Source organism: Anabrus simplex, chromosome 3 (assembly GCF_040414725.1).
Source record: "Anabrus simplex isolate iqAnaSimp1 chromosome 3, ASM4041472v1, whole genome shotgun sequence".
Lineage (NCBI taxonomy): Eukaryota > Metazoa > Arthropoda > Insecta > Orthoptera > Tettigoniidae > Anabrus > Anabrus simplex.
This window is the reverse complement of record NC_090267.1, coordinates 135,689,853-135,713,074: the sequence shown is the minus strand read 5'-3', so window position 1 is coordinate 135,713,074 and position 23,222 is coordinate 135,689,853. Positions and strand designations below refer to the sequence as shown.

The 23,222-nt window shown below is 38.7% G+C and overlaps 1 protein-coding gene across 1 annotated transcript in view; it reads right to left on the bottom strand.

Annotated features, from left to right (window-relative positions):
* The window catches only part of LOC136867105 (N-acetylglucosamine-6-phosphate deacetylase), a 125,829-nt gene that overhangs the window by 38,618 nt on the left and 63,989 nt on the right, over nt 1–23,222 (bottom strand). The window contains exons 4-6 of the mRNA XM_067144210.2: nt 17,355–17,484; nt 11,654–11,742; nt 426–570 (exon numbers count right to left, since the gene is read on the bottom strand). Coding sequence (XP_067000311.2) covers nt 426–570; nt 11,654–11,742; nt 17,355–17,484 — 364 coding nt within the window. The remainder of the gene's footprint in view (nt 1–425; nt 571–11,653; nt 11,743–17,354; nt 17,485–23,222) is intronic.

Here is a 23,222-nt window from a genome sequence, read left to right as displayed (position 1 = left end):
GCAACCTCGATTTTAATCCACGGATCCTGATCACCTTTTGAAAACTGCTTTAGAGCGGTGAAGTCGACAATCTTCACTTCAACACCACACAGCAAGAACACTCCCAACTTGATGACAATCAAATGCACACAACACATCGACTTCAGCGCCACCTGACCGCTCCCACATCCTATTTCCGCATGCCCGATCTCCTGCGAGTGTCTGGACTACGTTGCTACTACCTTATTTACAGCCCTCGTATATGATTCCTTGGAGGTGATACTAAAGTAGAATAAGAGAGTAATTTGATCTCTATTTTATCATTATGGTTATTCCATAATAAGTAAGCAGCAAAATAACTGTAACATATATTACACATGCCAGATATGCTACTACTGATACTTGTAACTTTCTCTTAATTTTTCTCACGTAGACAAATGTAGCACCTTTTGGATGAGTGCGCTGAGCTATGCGTAGAGCAGCAGGATGAGTATGTACTCCATCAGAGATGATGCCATAGTAAACTGTATGACCGAGAGGAATCGCCTTGGATGCCAAGAGACCAACCAAGCCTGGATCTCTGTGATGAAACTGAAACATTTTATGGAACATGTATTAATTATTGTAACAAAGGTTGTTAACAAGAGTAAGAAATGGGGAAGTTATACAGGGTCTCTATTTATGCTTGGCAAGGACTTTCTCACTCGACCTTGGCCGCCGATGACGGTTCAATTGCCGGCTACCGCACGTGCATATGTACGGCAGAATACGGTGCTCAAAATCATTATCATGCATTTTATTCACCAAGTTTACAGTTTATGCTCAAAATCATTATCATGCATTATCATGCATTTATCGTGCATTTTACTCACCATTTTTACAGTTTATGCTGAAAATGTTCCCCATGTGCACCCAAACATAATCGGCATCTCCTAATGAAGTTTTTGGTTACTTTACCAAGTTCTTCAGCAGTGATGGATGCAATTGCAGCTCTTATATTTTCTTTAAGTCCATCTAGTGTGTGAAGGTTGTTCCCATTTTTTAACATTCCCCAACGAATAAAAATCACATGCCATTAAATCTGGGCTACGAGGGGGCCACAGATTTTTACTTATGATCCTCATACCAAACACGCTTCAGTAAGGAGATAACGGCCTTTATGTCTATTTTTATTGTTTACTGAACCTGTACGTTTGAATCACTTGGCCAGTTGTTTTACTGTCCGACTGATATGAATGGGTCTCCCTGGAAATTTCGCTCAAAACTTTTGTCTTGTCCTAGCGCACGATTTTCTGCACTTAATGTAAGTATTGTGCAGATATACACGTTCACGTAATGAATAATTCACATACATTATAGCACTATACACAATCACAATAAAACACTATACAATACGACATACAGTACGTAGTAGCTTCATTGAACACCCTACTATCTCGGAGCTCAGCTCTCAGCAATTGCAGGAAGTGCCGGAAACCGCGCGTGCCAGCGACCGGTAGTGGCCTGTCATCGGCGGTCAAGGTCGAGCGAGAAAGTCCTTGCCAAGCATAAATAGAGACCCTGTATAACTCTGCTAACAGACTGTGACGTTCTGTTACCAAATTGCAACCATTATAGGTTAGGGGCACAAACTCTACTAGCAATCTGTTATGCACTGTTAGCATAGGCATTGATCTGGTACCAATTCATACTATAATGAAATTTTAATTTAACCATTGCAGTTTAATTTGTTTTGGTCCATATTGACTTCAATCTATTCACTAATGATAATCACTGTTATATTTCTAATCAGCCCTGTCAATACTTTAGATTTCTTAATTAATTATTTATTTCATGATTACACACCATACAAGTTTCGAGAACATTTTACGTTCTCTAGCGGCTCCAAAATTACCAAATATTTCTTCAGCCTACCAATTACCAATCAATCTCATTACATGTCCTCTTATAACGTGTAATAACGTTTATAGTAAACCACACCAAAATAAAATATATGTCAATCAATAACTCTAAACTACAATCTTCTACATACAATTCTCTTAAAATACCTAAAATAACTGAAACATGGACTTTACTGGTGAAGGGAATGTACTATGTTCCTGAAACATGTATGAATAAATAATTTTAAATTTATAAAAAGTATACTGACAATGTGAACCAAACACATACTATTTTAAATAGTTTTTAATAGCTTCATGAAATATAGTCAAGACCAGCAATGGCGATTAAAAAATAATAATAATAATAATAATGTAACCAATCTCATCGAGGCAGAGTTAACAGTGTACTGGGAATCAGATGGAAAATATGTTCATATACCAATTAACACAAGCTCATGGTAAGCAGTTGGGAACACCAGAGGCTGTCCGTGCTAGGTACGAGCAGAAAATTTGAATTTAAAAATCTTGAATTCAACAACGAAGTAATAACATGTATTTTAGATAATCAAGCAATAACAACATGTTTAACAAAGAGAGGACAGGAGTTCAAGCTAACAGTGACGTCAGAAAGATTAACAAGATAAAACAAAGCTAAATACTGAGATAGACCAGCCACATTCAAAATTTTATAAAAGCGGTAGTGATTACTGATTAACAAAGATTCAAAGATTAATTTACAAATTTCCCTCCAGTGGAGGTACATAAGAAAAGGTACAAAGGCGTAAAACGCATGAGCGAATCCAATTGTGAGGAGGGGAGAGGAACAGGAATCAGATGTAGCTTAAGAGGATTCATCCTGAAAATATTTTATTGAATTTCAAATGAAAGCACTTCGAACACTTTTCCAATTATTATGAAAATAGGTGTAGTGAATTATTCGTGAAAGTTTCTTGCCACAAGTTACCGAGAAAGTACATGATGAATGTCTGAGACTTAAAGAATGTACAGTGCCGCACTCAAACATAGTTTATGGCCGCATTAACAGATAAGAGCAGTCGAAGTAATATCACAGCTTGGAGCCTGAAGGGCTCTGGGAAACGAAGTCCCCATATGCATTTTAAGACAAAGATTATAGCTTTGCTCACCCAGTGTCACACAGCTGATGTCCAGATGATCGGGAACAATAAAATGGCGTGTCACACACTCTGTGAGACAAGGTCCCTCCATGCCACACCAGAGTCAAAACTGGACTAAGGTGCAAGTGGAGTGGATCGCCTTATATAGAGACGCAGAAGGAGGCATTAGAACATATTGAAGAATTGAAGGCCTGTACTAAAACTGTTCGATAAACAGCCAGATACGCAGGCTGCAGTTTTGCAAACTAGAAGTTAAATATTTTCTTGCGTACTACCAATGGATTTTAACGACGGTATTGTTATACACAAGATACTCAATGGCTGAAGGGTCAGTGTTGAGGCCTTCAGTTCAGAGGGTCTTGAGTTCCATTCCCGGCCGGGTCGAGATTTTAATCGCCTCTGGTTAATTCTTCTGGCTCGGGGACTGGGTGTTTGTGTTTGTCCCAACACTTTCCTCTTCATATTCACACAACACACTACACTACCAACCACCACAGAAACACGCAATAGTGATTGCATCCCTCCATATAGGGTTGGTGTCAGGAAGGGCAACCGGCCGTAAAACAGGGCCACATCCACACGTGCGACACAGTTTGCACCCGCGACCCTACAGGTGTGGGAAAAGTGGTAGAAAAAGAAGAAGATTGTTAAACACAAGATATAGTAACATTTTTATTGCGTTGGTAATAAAGTTACTGAAAATATAGTGAAATTTAGCAGAGTGTTCCTTGGTGTTTTAGTTTGTTTAGCGCTATTCATTTTAAAATTATATTACTAGAGTCCAATATCAGACCTTATTAAGCTATAATGTGGAAGTTCAGGTCAAAAAGAGAATTAGGACTGAAATCTACACATACAAAAAAAAAATTAAAATTACAGTAATTAAGTATATAACTAAATTCAGAAATTGTTGTAGAAATTAAAAAGACTGAAAATGTAACCTGAACACAAAAGTTAAGATTCAGGTTATGTATCTTATCACATAATTCCTACCACACAGTATAATTTTGTTTTTTTGTCTAATACTATTTACGATGATATGCGTTACTGTGAAAGTAAAGTTTATATTTGTAATTAATGCCACTGTATGCAACGTAGGATCATTAATTTTATTATTAAATTTATTGTTGCTAATTTAATAAATAGTTAGTTTCTTTTTTCCAAGACAATGTTAGAATAGTAACTGGCAAGCATCCCGTGGGGGTTTTCTTACCTGTTCCCCTATCGGGCGCGTCCCAGGTAGCGGAGAGGGAGGGGCCTCCGGATTTGTCTGGAGGGTCTGAGGGAAATAAAATACCCTCTCGCGGACCAAAATCATGTATTGCCAGAAAACATCTTAAGGCTTTGTGATTGTTACTAGCCCAAGTCAAGGCTTGGAAGTGGAGGCCTCGTCCACACAAGCTAGAGAGGCATCCATGGCTTCTGCACATGGGTGATACGGTGGTTCAGGTGAAGTGGGGGTGGTGATTGAGATGAAGGCTCACTGCGGGGTGCTGGAACCAATACATCGCTTTGCTCCACGTAGCCTGGACGAGCCGCGGGTTGGGAAAGGGGCGATCCCAACCTACGGGGGAAAGTCATGCCTGTAAACTCAGTCATGATAATGCCAAGTGGAGACCATGTGAGCAGGCCTACTGAAGGGGGAACAAACCTGGCTAGGTTCGGGCCAGGGGTGGACTGCTGGATGGACGACTGAGGGGCGTGGTCTCTGCTACGAAGAGCCTGAGTTACGGGAGGACAATGTCTGGCTGTATGCCTCACCATGGATGGTGAGAACGATGCTCAAGACCCTAGAAGGGGCAAAAACCCTACGATTGATTGAAATATGGATGCTTATAAAGAACCAATTTCAAAAATTTTGACATCAAGGGAAGCCAAGGAAGCGCCAGTAGAGCAGATCCGGGAGCAAGCCCAAGATGAAAAAATGGAAAAAGAAGTCCCAATTGGACAGGTTGTCGCTGACTCAAAACAAGTAATGACAACAGAAGCTCCAGTAGAGCAGACTGCTGACAGAATCAACTAGCACGATACCAAACACGTGTGAGAGAGAAAGAGAGAGAGAGAGAGTGTTTTTTTGTTTGTTTGTTTTGTGGGGGGAGGGCAAAAGTCATTGCAATTATATGTTTTCTTGCTGATATGTGAGCAGATCACATTTGTCGCCTACAAGCTATGCAGGCATAGTGTGTACTCACAAACACAGATGGCTCAGTGATTGCTAGTAGTAGCACAGAGAGGGCTGTGAAATCAGTTGTGTGACAAGCATCGTGCAAGATAGAAGTAACCCGTGTTGAGCAGCGCGTACATCAAAACAGCCATTCTCCAGGGGAAAAATACGAGAGAATATCACACTGAATTGGTGAAAACCCTCAGGAATAATTCCCTCCCATACCGTACAGTAACAAGGTGGGTAGGAAAGTTTCAGCAAGGACGTATGGGAACCGGTGATCATCAATGCTCGGGACGAACAGTCAGCATGCAGGCTGATTTGGCATGTGACGTCATCGAGCAGCACCTGGAGGAAGACAGATGATGGACGCTACTGAAGTTACGGAGGTTAAGAGGCAACGAGAAATGCAACATCCACAGGATATTGCAGACAGAGCTGCAACTGCAGGAAGTGGTCGCCATCCTGTTGCCAGCATGGTAGGTGGTAATAATAATAATAATTTTGTGTGGCTATTTCTAGCCAAGTGCAGCCCTTGTAAGGCAGACCCTCCGATGAGGGTGGGCGGCATTTGCCATGTGTAGGTAACTGCGTGTTATTGTGGTGGAGGATCGTGTTATATGTGGTGTGTGAATTGCAGAGATGTTGGGGACAGCACAAACAGCCAGCCCCCGGGCCACTGGAATTAACCAATGAATGACGAATTATAATCATTATAAAATATCAAAAGCCATTTCTTATTAACAGTGCTGATGTAGTTATTTTATTATTATTATTAATTATATACAGTCGTATCAGCACACACTTTTAATAATAATGTCATTTGCTTTACGTCCCACTAACTACTCTTTTAAGGTCTTCGGGGACGCCGAAGTGCCGGAATTTAGTCCCGCAGGAGTTCTTTTACGTGCCAGTAAATCTACCGACACGGGCACACACTTTAGAAAAAAAAAAAACCATAACCGGTTTTCAGACACTAAGGTCCATCATCAGTGTTAGAATTTAAATTTAATTCCACATGAGTGTGTCGTCAAAATTAGTTAAAATAAGTTTAATATGTAGCCCTGTTGATATCAACTGTAAAATAAAAAAATAAAAAACAAGTGTAAAAGTATGAAAATAACACATATAAACTTACAATGTTGTTGTAGAAGGTATGGACACACCATAGGAAGGTCTGGATTAGTCTTCAAGGTTTCCGGAGAAAGTGCTTTTTTTTTTTTTTTTTTGCTAGGGGCTTTACGTCGCACCGACACAGATAGGTCTTATGGCGACGATGGGACAGGAAAGGCCTAGGAGTTGGAAGGAAGCGGCCGTGGCCTTAATTAAGGTACAGCCCCAGCATTTGCCTGGTGTGAAAATGGGAAACCACGGAAAACCATTTTCAGGGCTGCCGATAGTGGGATTCGAACCTACTATCTCCCGGATGCAAGCTCACAGCCGCGCGCCTCTACGCGCACGGCCAACTCGCCCGGTAGGAGAAAGTGCTTCTGTGGACACGGAAGCTAAGGAGCTGTGGATCGAGAGACCGCCTTCGCTAGTGGAGGGGTACGAGCCGCGTGACGTATATAACTGTTGATAAACTTAACCATAATACCAGTAGGTATTCTATTTGATCCTGTATTGACTTGTCTAAATCTATTAAAGAAACTATTTAAAATAGTTTATGTTGGGTACACCTTGTCGAAACACTTTTAATGATTGAAAATGATTTATTCTATCATACATGTTTCAGTGATCTGACTTCACTGATGAAATTAATGCATATTGTTCCTGAAACATGTATGATAGAATAAATAATTTTCAATCATTAAAAGTGTATTGACAAGGCGACGTATATAATGCGGACGTGCGTGGACATTTTCCCAGTGTCCTTCCAGACAGAACACTGGCGCTGAAGGGTGAATCTTACCATGGGGTGAGTTCAAAAGAAAGACTAACTGTTCTGCTGTGTGTGAACAGTGATGGCAGTAATAAACCTAATCAATATAAGATAATATTTCCACCTAATCGATACCTTTCTTTTATTTTGCCTTGGGTAATTTATAAAATTATTAAGAAGAACAGGACATGTTTTGATCGCTTTGCGATCATCATCAGCTGCATACACAAAAACTTTGATAAAACAGCATAAAGCAATCACATAGTTAAATCTTTGTTGACTTAAAAACTAAACGTAAATATCACGTCTATTCAGTCTCTTCCTCTAATTGTGTTTCTATTATATTCCTCAGTCTTTTGTTTATGACTTTATTATATTTAGTCCATGTGATAATAGAGTTATACCTCTATAATTTTCACATTTCTTCCTATTTCCTTTTTTGAATAGTGGTACAATGCTTGCTTGTTGCCAATCTTCAGGTATCCTTTCATCCTTCCATATGGCATTGAGGGCTCTGTATAGCCACTGTAGTCCAATGCTTCCTGCTGCCTTGATCATATCAGCATTGTATTTGTTTTTTCCACCTGCTTCATCTTTGGTCATTGCTTTCACTGCCCTTTCAAGTTCCAACCATGTTACCAGGTTTTCTTATTTTTCTCCATCTATTATTTCTATTTTCTTACGTCTTTCTTCCTCTGAGCAGTCATCCTCATTATAAAGTTTTCAAAATACTTTGCCATCACCTTCTGAAGACCCTTTTCATCATGTACTATGGATCCAGCTTCCCTCTCAAGTGCCTTAATTTTTTCTTGATTTATTCTTTTTGATTTTATTACTCTGTACAATAGTTTCTGATTTCCTCGATTATCTTGCTCAATTTTGTTGGTAAGCTCTCCCCAAATTTATCCTTTTCTTCCTTGATACTCCTCTTTACTTGTAGTTTCAATATTTTGTATTCCACATGTAACCTTTCTATCTTATTCTCATCCCCCTGATATGTTTTTTGCTTTTCCTTATCCATTTCTTTATTCACCTTGTTCCTTTCCTTTATTTCTGTTTTTATTTTGTCTGTTCACCACCATGTCTCCTTTCCCTTAACCTTTGCTTTTATTTTCCCACATACCTCATTTGCTGCTTCCACAAATGTCGATCTTAAACTGTCCCACACTTCTCCACTTTGTATTTCTGTTTTAGGGAACTTCCTCTTTTTACAATCTTGGAATGCCATTCTTTTATCCTCCTCCTCCAATTCCCAAATCCTGTTCTTTGGTTTTTTCTTCAATACAATTTTAGGGAATTTTACTTGTTTTAATTCCACAATCAATAATCTATGATCACCTTCCATACTTTCACTAGGAATTATCTTCGTATTCATGACGTATCTTCCCAATTCTCAGTCTGTTGTAATAAAATACATGAGTGTTCCATACTGTCCATCCCAACTATATCGGCTGATTTTATGGCTATTCCTCTTCATAAACCATGTGTTCTTTATTATCAGGTTATTTCTGATACAAAAGTCCAACAGTTTTTCTCCATCTTCATTTCTATCGCCATACCCATGTGGGCCCCAGAACATTCTCATATCCCATTCTATCAGTTCCCACGAGAGCATTCAGATCTCTCATTATCACGATCGCATCTCCAACAGTATGTGTTTCCAGTTCATTGAGGAACTCTTCTTTTTTCTTCCACGCTACATCCTGTCTGTGGAGCATACACCTGTATTATCTTCAGTAGTTCCTTGTTTACGTGTATGTGCATTATTATAATTCTTTGTCCGGCTCCATGGCTAAATGGTTAGCATGCTGGCCTTTGGTCACAGGGGTCCCGGGTTTGATTCCCGGCAGGGTCGGGAATTTTAACCATCATTGGTTAATTTCGGTGACACGGGGGCTGGGTGTATGTGTCGACTTCATCATCATTTCATCCTCATCATGATGTGCAGGTCGCCTACGGACGTCAAGTCAGAAGACCTGCACCTGGCCAGCCGAACTTGTCCTCGGACACTCCTGGCACTAAAAGCCATACGCCATTTTATTTATTATAATTTTTTCATTTACATACTCAACTTCAGCTATTGGTTTGACATTCTGATACACTGCAAATCCCACTCCATTTTTTTTCTCTTTACTGTTACCCATCCAGTACAAGGTGTAACCCTTTCTCAGTTTCTTCATTCCCTTCCCTTTCCATTTTACTTCACTTAATCCCAGGATGTCGAGTTTTTGTCTCTCCATTAAGTCAATTCATTCATTTTCCTTCCCATTCATTGTTAAAATAGTTATTGTTCCAAATTGGGTTTTGTTCTCTGATCCAACACTTGCACGAACATCAGCATTACCGTCATACTGTGCAACTGTAGTCAGAGACTTGTCAATTCCATTTCCATTTTTAACTTCCATCTGAGGCTTGTATTATACTTGAAAGCAAGTACAAATTTACTCATCTGCTGACCTACTAAGCCTAATGCATCTGAGGATTTTCTTTCAGGGTTTACTCCCTTCGCCTTTGAAGATCCCTCTTCTCCACAAGGCAGTGGTTTCCTCTTCTAATTTTCCCTAGAGAGGATGGGTTGCCTCATCCACCATCTTCGCCATTTCGAAGGTCTCCTTCTCTGTCTAAGATGCTGTTAAGGTCTTCACCCGTAACCCTGGGCATGGGTTCCACATTATACGCCGTGAGACTGGGTCCCTGCCTGAACTTAGCTCTCCTTCACACCAGCCTACCCCCGCAACATGGGTGGGTGCACCAGACAAGAATTACTCAAGTGAAGGATAGGGAAGATGACCCTATCTCCCTTGAGCCGGGTTAATGGTTATGTATGATGCCACAACCAATGGCCCGTAATATCCACTTATAGCAGTAATTTGCAATAAGAAAACTGACCTTAATGGTTTTCAATTATTACACGATGTAAAGAAAAGCGAAAAGTAATGCCGTAAAAATTATGCTTATTATTTCCATCGCGTATATCGTGGTTGATATATTTTGATGCCTCTATGAGGTTTACATTAATATGTCCAAATACAATAACCGTATTTTATTATTTTGCTTTTGCCCAATTTTTTGTTACCCACATTTATCGTTTTCCCACATCCATCATAATTTTCCCCCTCCCCCTTGAAAAACAATGCATCAAGGTTTTACTGTATATAAATTGAATTTTCATTGTAGGCATTTCATAGCTACTATCAGCAATTGATGGGCTGCTCCAAACATGGAATACAGATGCCTACTGCAGACGACTTTAACCTGGGAACAGATGCTCCCTGATGGCTATTCTTGGTCAAGTAGCTGAGAAACTGCTGTTACATTTGGCAGGAAAAAATATGATCATATTTTGCAGCTTAATATCTGGATATGAGGTCACATTATCAAGGAATACCAAATAAAACTTTCATCTTCTGGCAAATTATTTTCCAGTCCAGTATATCTAACCACTCTGCTATAATCTCTGGACATGCTTTCATTTTCATTTGCATTTTCAATTTCAAACTTTGTTATGTTCATATTCTAAAACACCTTGGTTTTGAAGCTTTTTCCATCAGAAGAAGCTTCATTTTTTCTCCACTCATTCTTCATATAACAAGATAGTAAAACCCTTTGCAATTTTTCAACCAGGTTTAGTCGGGTAAAGCAAACAAAAAATCCAGTTTCACCATCAAAAATATTTTTCAGGGAATACCCATCTATGATTGAAGGTAAATCTTCTTGCCAATTTTAACAGTCTCCACATAAACAGTGAATAATTCTCCACAACCTGCTCTCTGAATTTCTCTCGCCTGTCATTGGAGGCTTGAAATCTTATTCTGCCATGAATGCTTTTGCCTGTAGCATTGGCCCTTTTTGATATGCTGTTTGTTGCCATTGTAATGTCATTCTTTAATTAGCTCTACATATTTTCTTACAACTACAGCCCATGTTTCTCCAAATTTCAACACTTTGACAATTTGTACACACCACACTTTTTGCATTGATGTTATGTCAACCTTTTCTTAAAACACTTCCTCAGAGCTATATCAAATGCACTTACAAAAGTAAATATTGTAAAGTAATACAGTAAAACTAAACATCTCCAAAGCCTACAAATCAATTTAAAAATGATTTGGCAGTGAAAATATGAATTCCAGCTCTAGCCATGCATTTCAGATTCAAGGAAACAGTGGTAGGTACTGTTATCTACAGTACTTTGAACATTGCATGGGGTGAAATCATAGCTCAGCACTTCCTTCCTAGAAATACAAGCTGCACTGTAAATTAATTGCACTTTCTGGAAGTGCTGTCTGTATGAAAAATAAGATAAGACTAATGTTTTCACACAAAACCAATGAACATACAGATTTATTTTAAAATCAAATGTCTGTAAGGAGAGATTTAATTGGAATTTCTACTGGATCTTCTGTGTCCATGTCCGCGATAGAGGTTGTCTACGTTAGAGGGGTTTTATCACTGACCTAGAAAATCATTCAATAAGGAGGGAGTGCTGAGTATTGAGAACAGAGGTTTCAATGTACTTACATAATGAGGTACCAGCTGTTTGTGATCTAGTTTAAAAAGTGACTCTGGATATATCGCTACTTAGTGAATGCTGTCGTTTATTACTACTTACTGGTAGCATGGCGTTGAACAGATGAGTAATAAAGGATGCTCCTTCTTGCACTGCTACTTCTCCCTGGTTAATATCAGCTGTTGAATGGCCTAGAAGAAGAAAAATATACAAGACGAGTGTCAATATACTATATGGGAACATTCAAAGTTTCTAGGAAGAAAGTAAGTTTGACTTCTTTTTTTTAATGTTATTTGTTTGGGGCGTCGGCCCATGTGGATCTTTTGCCCCTACTGGCACCATATTGTAATGAACCTGCATGTTATTGGAATGGCGGTAGTGTGGAATGTTGTGTGTGGGAAAAGCAACAAACGCCCAGTCCCCAGGCCAGGGATATTAATCATTACAATTAAAAACCCCTGACCCGGCCGGGAATCGAACCCGGGACCGCCGGGTGACAGGCGGACATGTTGCCCCCTACACCACGGCGCCGGACAAGATCGACTTAAAAAATAACATTTAAACTATTCATGATGTAATATTTTTGGGATTATGCTGTGTAATAAAGTATATAAAAACACACAACAGGAGAAAACAGAAAATGGAAATCCGACACATCAATGGTTACTAAGAGAAAGAAACAAAGAATGTAAAATGGTGCCCTAAGATGTAATAGGGATGCTAGTTTAGCCCCATGCTAGGGACAACAAATGGTAGCCGTAAAGCATCACTTTCTGATGGTTCTGATAGGAGATAGCCATTATTCAACGAGGTTGTAGCCTGTATCACGGTTTAAAATATCTGAGTGTTTATGTATTTCAACCGACTAACTGACGATTCTGGAGTGATATTGTTTTATACGGGCAAGAACATCCAGCCCTTGGAACATGATATCATGACCAGGTGTTAAACCATGATCAGCAACAGCCGATTTATCAGGCTAGTTCAGTCTGATACACCTATTATGTTCCTTAATGCAACTATGTATCGTTCTTGAAATCTGTCTGATATAAACCTTGCCACAAGTAAAGGGAACTTTATGGATACTCGGTTGTAGTAATTTAGGCAAACTGTCATTTGGTCGCAGGAGTTTCCTAATCTTACTTGAAGTTTCAAATACAGTTTGTATATTGTACCTATGTAAGATTTTAGCAATACAATCCATCGTATTACATATGTAAGGTAGGTAAGCAGTTCATCTTACACCTTTTTTCTCAACAAACATCCGATTGTGCATCGGTTTCAGAAATGAAGAGATCAAAGCTTTACTCTAACTGTTGCTCTCAAAGGTGCTTCTCAATGTATTAATTTCCTGTAGAGCATACACTTCACAAATCCTTCTAATCCTGGTAGTTAGAGTTGTAAGGATACCATGTTTCTGGGCAGAGTGATGGTAAGAATCTGCGTGGAGATATCTATGGATGTGTGTTGGCTTACGGTAAATGCAGTGTCCTAAAGACCCATCCTTTTTTCTTGGTGACAAGAACATTTAAGAATGATATTTTGCCACCATATTCCATTTCCATGGTGAAACGAATGGAAGGGTGCTGGCAATTAAGGCAATCTAGGAAATGACCAAGATTGTCCTCACCTTCTGTCCAAACAACGAACGTATCATTCACATATTGGCACCAGATCTTTGGTTTGCAAGGTGCCAGAAACATGGTATCCTTACAACTCTAACTGGCAGGGCTAGGAGGATTTGTGAGGTGTTCACTCCACAAGAGGAAATTAACACCTTGAGAACCACCTTTGAAATCAACAGTTATAGCAAAGCTTTGATCTCTATGGTTCTAAAACCGGCACATAATCAGACGTCTGATGAGAAAAAAAATATAAGAGGAACTGTTTACCTACCTTTCATAGGTAACACGACAGATCGTATTGCAAAAATCTTACCCAGGTACAATATACAAACTGTATTTGGAACTTCAATTAAGATTAGGCAACTCCTGCAATCAAATAAGGACAGTTTGCCTAAATTGCAACAACCGGATATCTACAGAGTTTCCTGTACTTGTAGCAAGGTTTATATCGGGCAGACTTCGAGAACAATACATACTCGCATCAAGGAACATAACAGGCGTATCAGACTGAACCAACCTGATAAATCAGCTGTTACTGATCATGCTTTAACACCTGGTCATAATGTCATGTTCCAAGGAATGGATGTTCTTGCCCCTGAATCATCAGGGAGGCAGTTGAAATACGTAAACACCCAGATAATTTCAACCATGATACAGACTACAACCTCAGTAAATCATGGCTATCTATTATCAGGACCATAAGAAAGTGACGCTTCACTGCTGCCATTCATTATCCCTAGCACGAGGCTGAAATGGCATCCCTATTACATCTTAGGGCACCATTTTACGCTCTTTGTTGCTTTCTTTTAGCAACCATTGATGCGTTGTGTTTCCATTTTCTGTTTTCTCCTGAGGAAGAAAGGCAAGGTATCTTTCAAAACACGCATTGAGTGTGTTTATATACTTTACTAGACCTAGAGTTGTAGTATTGTATGGACTTGTGACTACGCATATTTATCCTGAAATATATATATATATATATGTACATACATTCATCATACGATAAATAAGTAAATCTCGGCAACAAAGAAAACTATGGACTTGACAATGTTTTTGATTATTTTTATGTCTCAAACCCCTCCTCGCACTCCACCGCAAAGGGAGCAGAATATGGACATTAAAAAATCCGGAGGGTCACTATACATCTCAGCAACCCCGAAAACTATGGATTCGACACTATTTCCGATTATTTTTACATCTCACTACCCCCTCACCCCCACCCCAAAATGGGCTGAACTTGGACTTTAAAAAATCCGGAGTGTCACTATTCATCTCAGCGACCCCGAAAAGTATGCAGTCAACACTATTTTAGATTATTTTTATAACTCAGCCCCCTCGCCCCCCGCCTTTAAGGGTGTTTGTGGCATCTTTCCCTCACAAGGTTTGTCTTCTTAAACTAAGACACAAGTGTACCAAGTTTGTTTGAAATCACTCTAGTGGTTTAGGAGATGTAATACATACATACCCACATACAATGACATTTATATATACGGTATAGACCAATAGATACATTACATAGACTCGCCTTTGCTTGTTGGGATCCCCCAGTTGCTCTTCGTTAGGAGTGGATGATAACTCTTGTTTTTAGACTGTTGATATTCTATACTTTTCACAGTTTCTTAAATATTTTGCACATCTAATACATAGCTACATTCTTCACACTGGGCAGACTTATCAAAGTTCTATGACATGAAAATACATCTCGATCATGGCATGTTGGATTGCTATTTCCATAACAGGCATAAGAATGATCTCCTATCAAGAAAGGTACTTTATAAAACATGACGGCGTGTTTCCGCCCTCCTGTATAAAGCCTTTATTACTGGACTATCATGATATAGCGTTAGCTGCTGTCGCTTAGCGACAATCTGTCCATCAATTCGATCCAATCTTGGTGGCTTTGTAATTTAATAAAATTACATAAAATTAATCATAATAATAAAACTACCCATCCTATTTCATTCAAACCATTTTATAATCCCTACTAGGAGTAATAAGAACAAGTCGTGAAATTTTCAACGAAATCGGTCCAGGAGTGTTTGAGTCTATTAATCTCAAATATACCAAACATCCAGTTTTATATATATATATAGAGAGAGAGATTACACGGCATAATCCCAAAAATATTACATCATGAATAGTTACATAGGCCATGAAAATCTGTATGATAAAACATTTAAGCACAAAAAATCATGAGATAAAGTAGTTACCCACAATGAAACAAAAAAGCTGCCAGTCTGAACATATCCTAAGCATGTCTGTACTCACACAGATACATCAACCAAAAACAAATGCTACAATCAGCCAACACCACATGTTTGCAGTCCTTCAGAGCCCATTCATGAGCTCACAGTGAGGCTTAGTGCCCATTTGTAATGTATAAAGAGCTGGGAAGTATTTCAACTTGCAACGAATCTTGTCCACTCTCCTCTACATCCTTCTTTACTAAATCAGTCCATTTCTTCCTCATATCCTACGGAAACCTAAAAACATGGCAGAAACCTGCTGGATATTAATTTAGTACTTCCTATATTGAATGAGGATATGATTTCAGCCAGTGTCATTTATTTAGAATGAGTATAATTTTAGACAATCATTGTTAGTCACAGACCTGTTCATCATGATTTGAAATGCTTTCCCGGAGATATTTCTGGCACATGTGACACCTTAGATCAAAGATTACTGAATGTCTGCATAACTTTGGAAGTGGAATGTATAATCTATTTGACATTCACTACAATAATCCATGTATCACTGCCATGAACTGACTGACCAATGCTTAAACTACCAAGATAACTCATAGCTCTAAAGATTTGGCCTTTCTAAAGACACTATTGGAACAGCTACCTTACTAATAATGTATACACAGTACTATAACTCCACAATTTATGGCACTTCAATGTATGTTAAGATACATAGTCAATAATATCCCATAGCTTCTTAAGTTTAGAAAAGCCATCCTAGTCTCCCACTATATAGTATTTTATGCAATTAGTGGTATTTCTAGACTGTAACCTCTGGGTTAATTGAATTAATCATCATCATCATCATCATCATCATCATCATCATCATCATCATCATCTTTATCTTTGACCAAATTCTGTTGTTCAGATGAGGTGTATGAGCCCCATCCATCTCTGTCTGTCCATGAATTATGCTTCTTACACAACTCTCTCCCAATCTTGTCCTCTCTCCTCTTTATCAATCTTCACTAAATCAGTCCATTTTTCTCCATGTTTGTTCCCTGGTCTTTTTTCTCTTTACTTTTTTTTTTCATATTGCCTTCTCGGAAGTGATTTTCATAAGTATAATACCAGATCAGTCTTGCCTACTTCACTGCAGAATATTTTGATCGTGTATGACTGGAGAGTGTACGTGTGCAAAAGGTAGATACCAATCTAAACAATACAATGTACTGTATCAGTGACACCATAAAGTCAATCCCATGGCACTGGTTACCTGTGCACAGTCACATTCCATCACCATACCTAAAGAGGAAGCAAGCACTGCTAAGAGAAGCAAAGAAGATTTGTACAACACCCTCACTCATTCTTCAACAGGAATTTGGTCACCCACTATATCAGCGGCTTAGATCCTGGAGACCAGTTTCAAGTAATAATGTTATTTGTTTTACGTCCCACTAACTACTCTTTTACGGTTTTTGGAGACACCAGTTTCAAGTAGCCTAAGAAGTAGCTACGCAGTGACCTTCATGGTATCCACTAGCCATGCATCTTGGTAGGTATGCTATTGACCAACTGATGAACCCAAATCAGCTCACTGGGGTGAAATGCTGGAACAGGGAATGAGTTAGCTTGAAAATGTACAATTTCCAATAATGGACCAACTATATTGGTATTACAGATAGGTCTTACAGTGACGATGGGGTAGGAAAAACTTAGGAGTGGGAAGTGGCTGTTGCCTTAATTAAGGTAAAGCCCCAGCATTTGACTGGTGTGAAAATGGGAAAGCACAGAAAACCATCTTCAGAACTGCCGACAGTGGGGTTCAAACTCACTATCTCCCAGATGCAAACTCACCGCTGCGCTATCACCTTGTATGTTTGGTGCAAATGTCAGCCTTCCAGTCGTGCCAATTAGAGCCTTGCAGATGTAGGAAACACTTGAAATGGAAAAATATGTACTTATATATTATTCCATTTAATAAAAATTACTTACCTAATGAAACAGTGATTCCTCTCCTAACAAGCTCACGGATTATGCTCACATTGTTGCACACCTCAGGAGCCAAAGTGACAATAGCAACATTGTCAAGACTACCATACACCTCCAACACCGACTGGAATCCCTGAGAAGAAGAAAACAGCTGTAATTACAAAACCATAAGAGGAAATATACCATAGTAAAAATGCAAGTATTATGCATCCTACCACTCACTGATTTTAATACACCTAATAATTTACACTTAATTGCTTGTAGATACAATATAATACCATGGTTACACTTCAGTAAGCAAAGGAATAGTAGAACACTTGTAGACATGTCAGGCTTGTGTGTCTGTTTTCATCTAGATGCAATACTACCCCCAAAACAATGTTGTGTACATACATAATAAATACCTGAACTGCTATGTTTGTTTACCTAGTTGATGACTGAGGGCCCATTCGATATACCTCTGTTGTTCCCTGTAACGTTGAGATGTCTGCAGTGTACTTCATGCATTGCTAAGATACATACCATTTGGTTCCTGCATTTCAGTTCATTAGTGATAGTTGACAATGTGTCCGACTCAATGGCTGAATGGTCAGCATTGAGGTCTTCGGTTCAGAGTGTTCTTGGCCGGGTTGGGGATTTTAATTGCCTCTTGATTAATTCCTCTGGCCTGGGGACTGGGTGTTTATGTTTGTCCCAACACTTTCCTCTTCATTTTCAGACGACAAACTACACTACCAACCACCACAGAAACATGCAATAGTGCTTACATCCCTCCATATAGAGTTGGCGTCAGGAAGGGCATCCGGCCGCAAAACATGGCCAAATCCACATGTACTACACAGTTCGCACCTGCGACCCCACAGTTATGGGAAAAGCGGTAGAAAAAGAAGAAAAGAAGTGATAGTTGACAGTGTGCACATTGTTATTATGGCTCAAAGATTGGAGATATCCATTGAAAAATGTGCTGCAATTGTAGCACTCAAACAAACAGGTTTATCATTTCACCAAATTACAAAACAATGTAACGTGTCCATAATACACCCTTTATTGCTAGACGAAAACAGGTATCAGAGGACAGACCATGACCAGGACAGCCTCGTAAAACAACTAAAAGTGATGATAAATTCACAAGAATTACCATTAAGAGAAATGGGTTTAAAACAGCACTACAAATTTGTGCAGAATTGGTAGAAATGAACAAGAAACAAATATCAGTTGCAACAGTAAAAAGGAGACTAATTGAAGACAGCTTGAAAGGATGTGTGGCAGCAAGGAAACCCTTTTTGAATCCCATAAATAAAAAGAGGAGACTCAAATGGGCTAGAAAACATCATAATTGGATACACGAAGAGTGGAAGAAAGCATTATTCACAGATGAATCGGAGTTCAAGACTTTTGGAACCAGAAGAAGGAGATTTGTTAGGCGATATGAAGGAGGAAAGGTGGCCCAGCAGTGCGTTCTACCTACACTTAAACACGGTGGGGGTTCTATTATGGTTTGGGGGTGTTATACAGGAGATAAGAGTTGGAAACGTTGTGAAAATAGAAGGATGTATGGATCAGAAGCACTACCACCGCATCGTTCAGTATCACAGAATGCCATGTGGATTGTACTTAATAGGGAAAGGGTTCACCTTACAACAGGACAATGATCCAAAACATCAGTCATTATTCTGTAAGAAGAACATTGGATCAAAGGAAAAATAGAAAGTACAGAAAGATATGGTCTGGCCATCCCACAGCCTGGATTGTAATCCTATTGAAATAGTCTGAGATGAAGTGGACAGACATATCAGAAAAGTTCATATATCCAACAAGGAACATCTCTGGAATGTTAAGGATGTGTGGAATCACATAGACTCAAAATACCTAGAAAAATTGATTGACCGCATGCTTTGAGTTTGTGAGGCATTACATCCACGGGAGGATACTTCGAGAAAGTAAAATATAATTATTCTCTTTGTATTACATTATGATTATATTACATATAAGTTTTGTTTTGTGTTCATATCTGAAATACCCAATAACAATCATGCTGTATTGAAATTAATGAGTGGTAGAGTACTATCTATGTAATGGACATAAAACACAGAGAACATCACTGTCCAAGAGATCAGATGCTGAGTATGGTCATTCCCAAACAGATGAAAGAATTCCAATAATGTTATTTATTTACTGTTTAAAACAGCAATGAGGTCATCATCATCCTTTGCAACTTACATCATCAGAAGGAGGTAATAGATGTTACCAATGAAGAATTTATTTCAGCCTACCTGGTACCACTTAAACGTTCTGAAGGTTAGGAATATAGGAGAACATCTTATATTGAACAAAAATCAAAAGCACATAAAGGAAACTAAAAGAAAGGTTCTGGGAAGGACATTGCAGAGATGATGAAGAAGGGGAGTATATATGTAGGGACTTACAAAAGGCTTAACTATTGTCACCAGTATCTAAGGATAGTTGGATATAAGGATAATGTCCAAGTAGAGGAGGTTACTATTACTGGCTAAATACTGAAATTTATCTATGATAATAAAGAGTGGTAAAGCCTCCGTGGCTCAGACGGCAGCGCGTCGGCCTCTCGCCACTGGATTCCGTGGTTCAAATCCCGGTGACTCTATGTGAGATTTGTGCTGGACAAAGCGGAGGCGGGACAGGTTTTTCTACGGGTACTCCGGTTTTCCCTGTCATCTTTCATTCCAGCAACACTCTCCATTATCATTTCATAGCATCTATCACTCATTAATAAATCACCTTGGGAGTGGCGACCCCATTGTAATAACAGCCTATATATGTTTCATTCATTACATCCCTGACCTGGTCAATGACTGGAAAACAGGCTGTAGGTTTTCAGTTTTCATTTTCAATAAAGAGTGGTGGTGGTGGCGGTGGTGATTATTGTTATAAGAGGAAGCTCAACTAGGCAATCATTCTCTATTAACACTAATTATAGGGAAAAAATGGAAGGGGTCCAACACTTCAAAAAATGAAGATATCAACCAATGAAAGACAAGGGCCATGAAGGGCGTGAAAATGAAAGACTCCCTTGGCCTTGGGAACCTAATAATGTCAGGGTCAGAAAGGAACAAGAGTTGACCAAGGGAGGTCAGATAGGGTATAAAAAAGTGAGCAGCATGGCACGAGTGGAAGCAATGCCAAAACTCAGCTAAGGGCCCCGTGGTCGCCAACCTGCGCTTCCAAGTTAAGAGTACCTGAGGCCCGTTTCAGTTGCCTCTTACAACAGGCTGGGGATACCATACGTGTTATTCTACTGTCTCCAACTACAGGGGGTTGATAATAAAGATATTTACAAAAAGATTTTAAAAGTTGAAAGCTACAAAAGCACCTGGGATTGACAAGATTTCTGGGGATATTCATTTGGTTGGGATATAGTGCCTTATCTGCAACATTTACAGTATTTCATTACTGTTTGGATGAAGAAGCTATACCTAATGAATGGAGTGTTGCTAAAGTACAAGTGTCAAAGGGAAAGGGTGATAAATATAAAGTGGTCAGCTTGACGTGTTGCTTTTAAGTTCTGGGAAAGCATTCTTTCTAATTATATTAGAGCATTCTTCTTGATTATATTAGATGTCTTTGCAAAATTACTAATTGGTTTGACAGAAGGCAGTTGGAATTTCAGAAAGGTTATTCCAGTGAGGCTCAACTTGTAGGATTCAAGCAAGGTATGACAGATTTTTCAGATTCAGGAGATCAAATGGACTGTATCACTACTGACCTATCCAATGTTTTTGATAAGGTAGATCATACGAGACAGCTGACAAAAATGAGGGCTTAAGATTGATATGGGTGACTATATTTCTAGAAAACAGAACTCAGAGAATTGGAAAAGGTGAAGCAGTCTGTTTTGAGTAGTCGGTGAAGAGGTGGCATCGAATGGTATTAGTAGACGAATAAGCATGAATGGCGCTTTTAAAGGGAGAAAAGATCATAATATGAAGATAATTAAGAGGACAAATTGGGGCAGATATTCATTTTTAAGATGAAGAATTAGGGAATGGAATAATTTATCAAAGAAAATGTTTGATACATTTCCAAGTTCTTTAAAATCATTTAAGGAAAGATTATGTAAAAATAGATCATGAATCTGCCTCCTGGGTGACAATCCTAAATGCAAATCAATGACAACTGAATGATGAAAAAAGCCCATTACGCCCAAACACAGAAAAAGTACAATTACAAACTTCATCCAATCAACTTCACCAGCAGCAAAATTACTGCCAATAAAACAAAACTATAAGACACATAACCTGCAAAACGAACACATCATAACTGACAATGAAACAGAAGTACAAAATACTAATATACAGAAAGACAAGAAACAAAGACATAAGATCAGTAAACCATAATTCACAACACTGAAAGACATGCACAACAAACAACAAGTCCACAATGAACTCATCACTGAAAAACAAACATGCCAAAAAGTAGAACAGCACAACCTGACTTTCACAAAACCAGAGTGGTGGCGAAGAACATTTCCGGTATTCCCATTTGTTCAGGGTGTGAATTATGCCAAAAGTGTCAGGTTCCAAGTTGTCTTTAATTTAAAAAGTTGTTACAGGAGTTTCTCCATTTCACATTGGATGGTAAAATCATATTCTGTGATGTTTGCAGCAAAGAGGTGAGTGAAACTTGTTTTATAATTCCCCCAAATGAGATATTATCAATTTAGCAAAACAAACATGGTATTTTAATTGATGCCTATTAAAATATATAACATAGAAGCTGCCTAAATATATTTTAGAACCTATTTGAGAGTCTATTTTAGGCAGCTAAAATAACATTGTTGCACCTAAAAATCTGAAGTCTAGTAATCACTACTGCATGTTTCTGTGTTCGTTGGAAGTGTAGTATGTTGTCTGAATATGTTGGAACGAACACAAATACCCAGTCCCCGAGCCAGAAGAATTAATTAGGTGTGATTAAAATCCCCAATCCAGCTGGAAATAAAATCCGGAACCTCCTGAACCGAAGGCTTCATGCTGACCATTCAGCCAAGGATTCGGACAAAAATAAATCATTATTCAGTTTCATTATTTCTATAAATATTAATATTCAACTTTCATAGTAGAACAAAGAAAAAATAATGATTTTGTTTCATTATTTCTATCAGTTTTAACATGCAACTTTTGTAGTTTCAATCTTGCCACCTGATGTTTAAGGTCGGGCCACCAGGTGTGCCACAGTCAACATGTCTCTCAGTTTAGTATGGGAGAATATGGAACTGTCCAGTATTGTCTACAGTGTATTTGCTTACACTTCTCAATCTTAACAGGCACTGGCCTGAACATTGTAGGTTTCAAAAGCCTCAGACTATGTAGCACTGTAGTTGTTTTAATGAATACACTAGCATCACTCTGTTTATGCATCTCATCAACTTTGCCACCAACAATGCTTTCTAATGCATTACTTAGGGACTTTCTGGGAGTAAACTCTGCCCATCTACCCTGGATGTAACCACATATCGAAGCAGACAGTCCACACGTTTCCTGATTCAACAGCTCGAGGTGACTAAATCATGTTCTTTTCCTAACTGAACTCTTGAAATTTGCCGTTTGAAGGCCAGCAGCCTTGGGTAAATTAAAATTAATCCCTTAAGCCAGTAATTTAATCCAGAGCTGCTCACTTCCCAGGCAGTATTTAAATTGAAGCTCAACAGAGGTTTAGACACCATCAAGTTAAAGAATTCATAATGTCAAATATATGAAACATAATGTAATGAAAATTTTAGGACTACTTATCAAGATCATTGCCAATGTTTTCCAATAATATATGTGATGACAGCAGTTCAGTGTTGTGCATAACAACCCGCAATATGTGAAAAAATATATAATTTGGATAAGT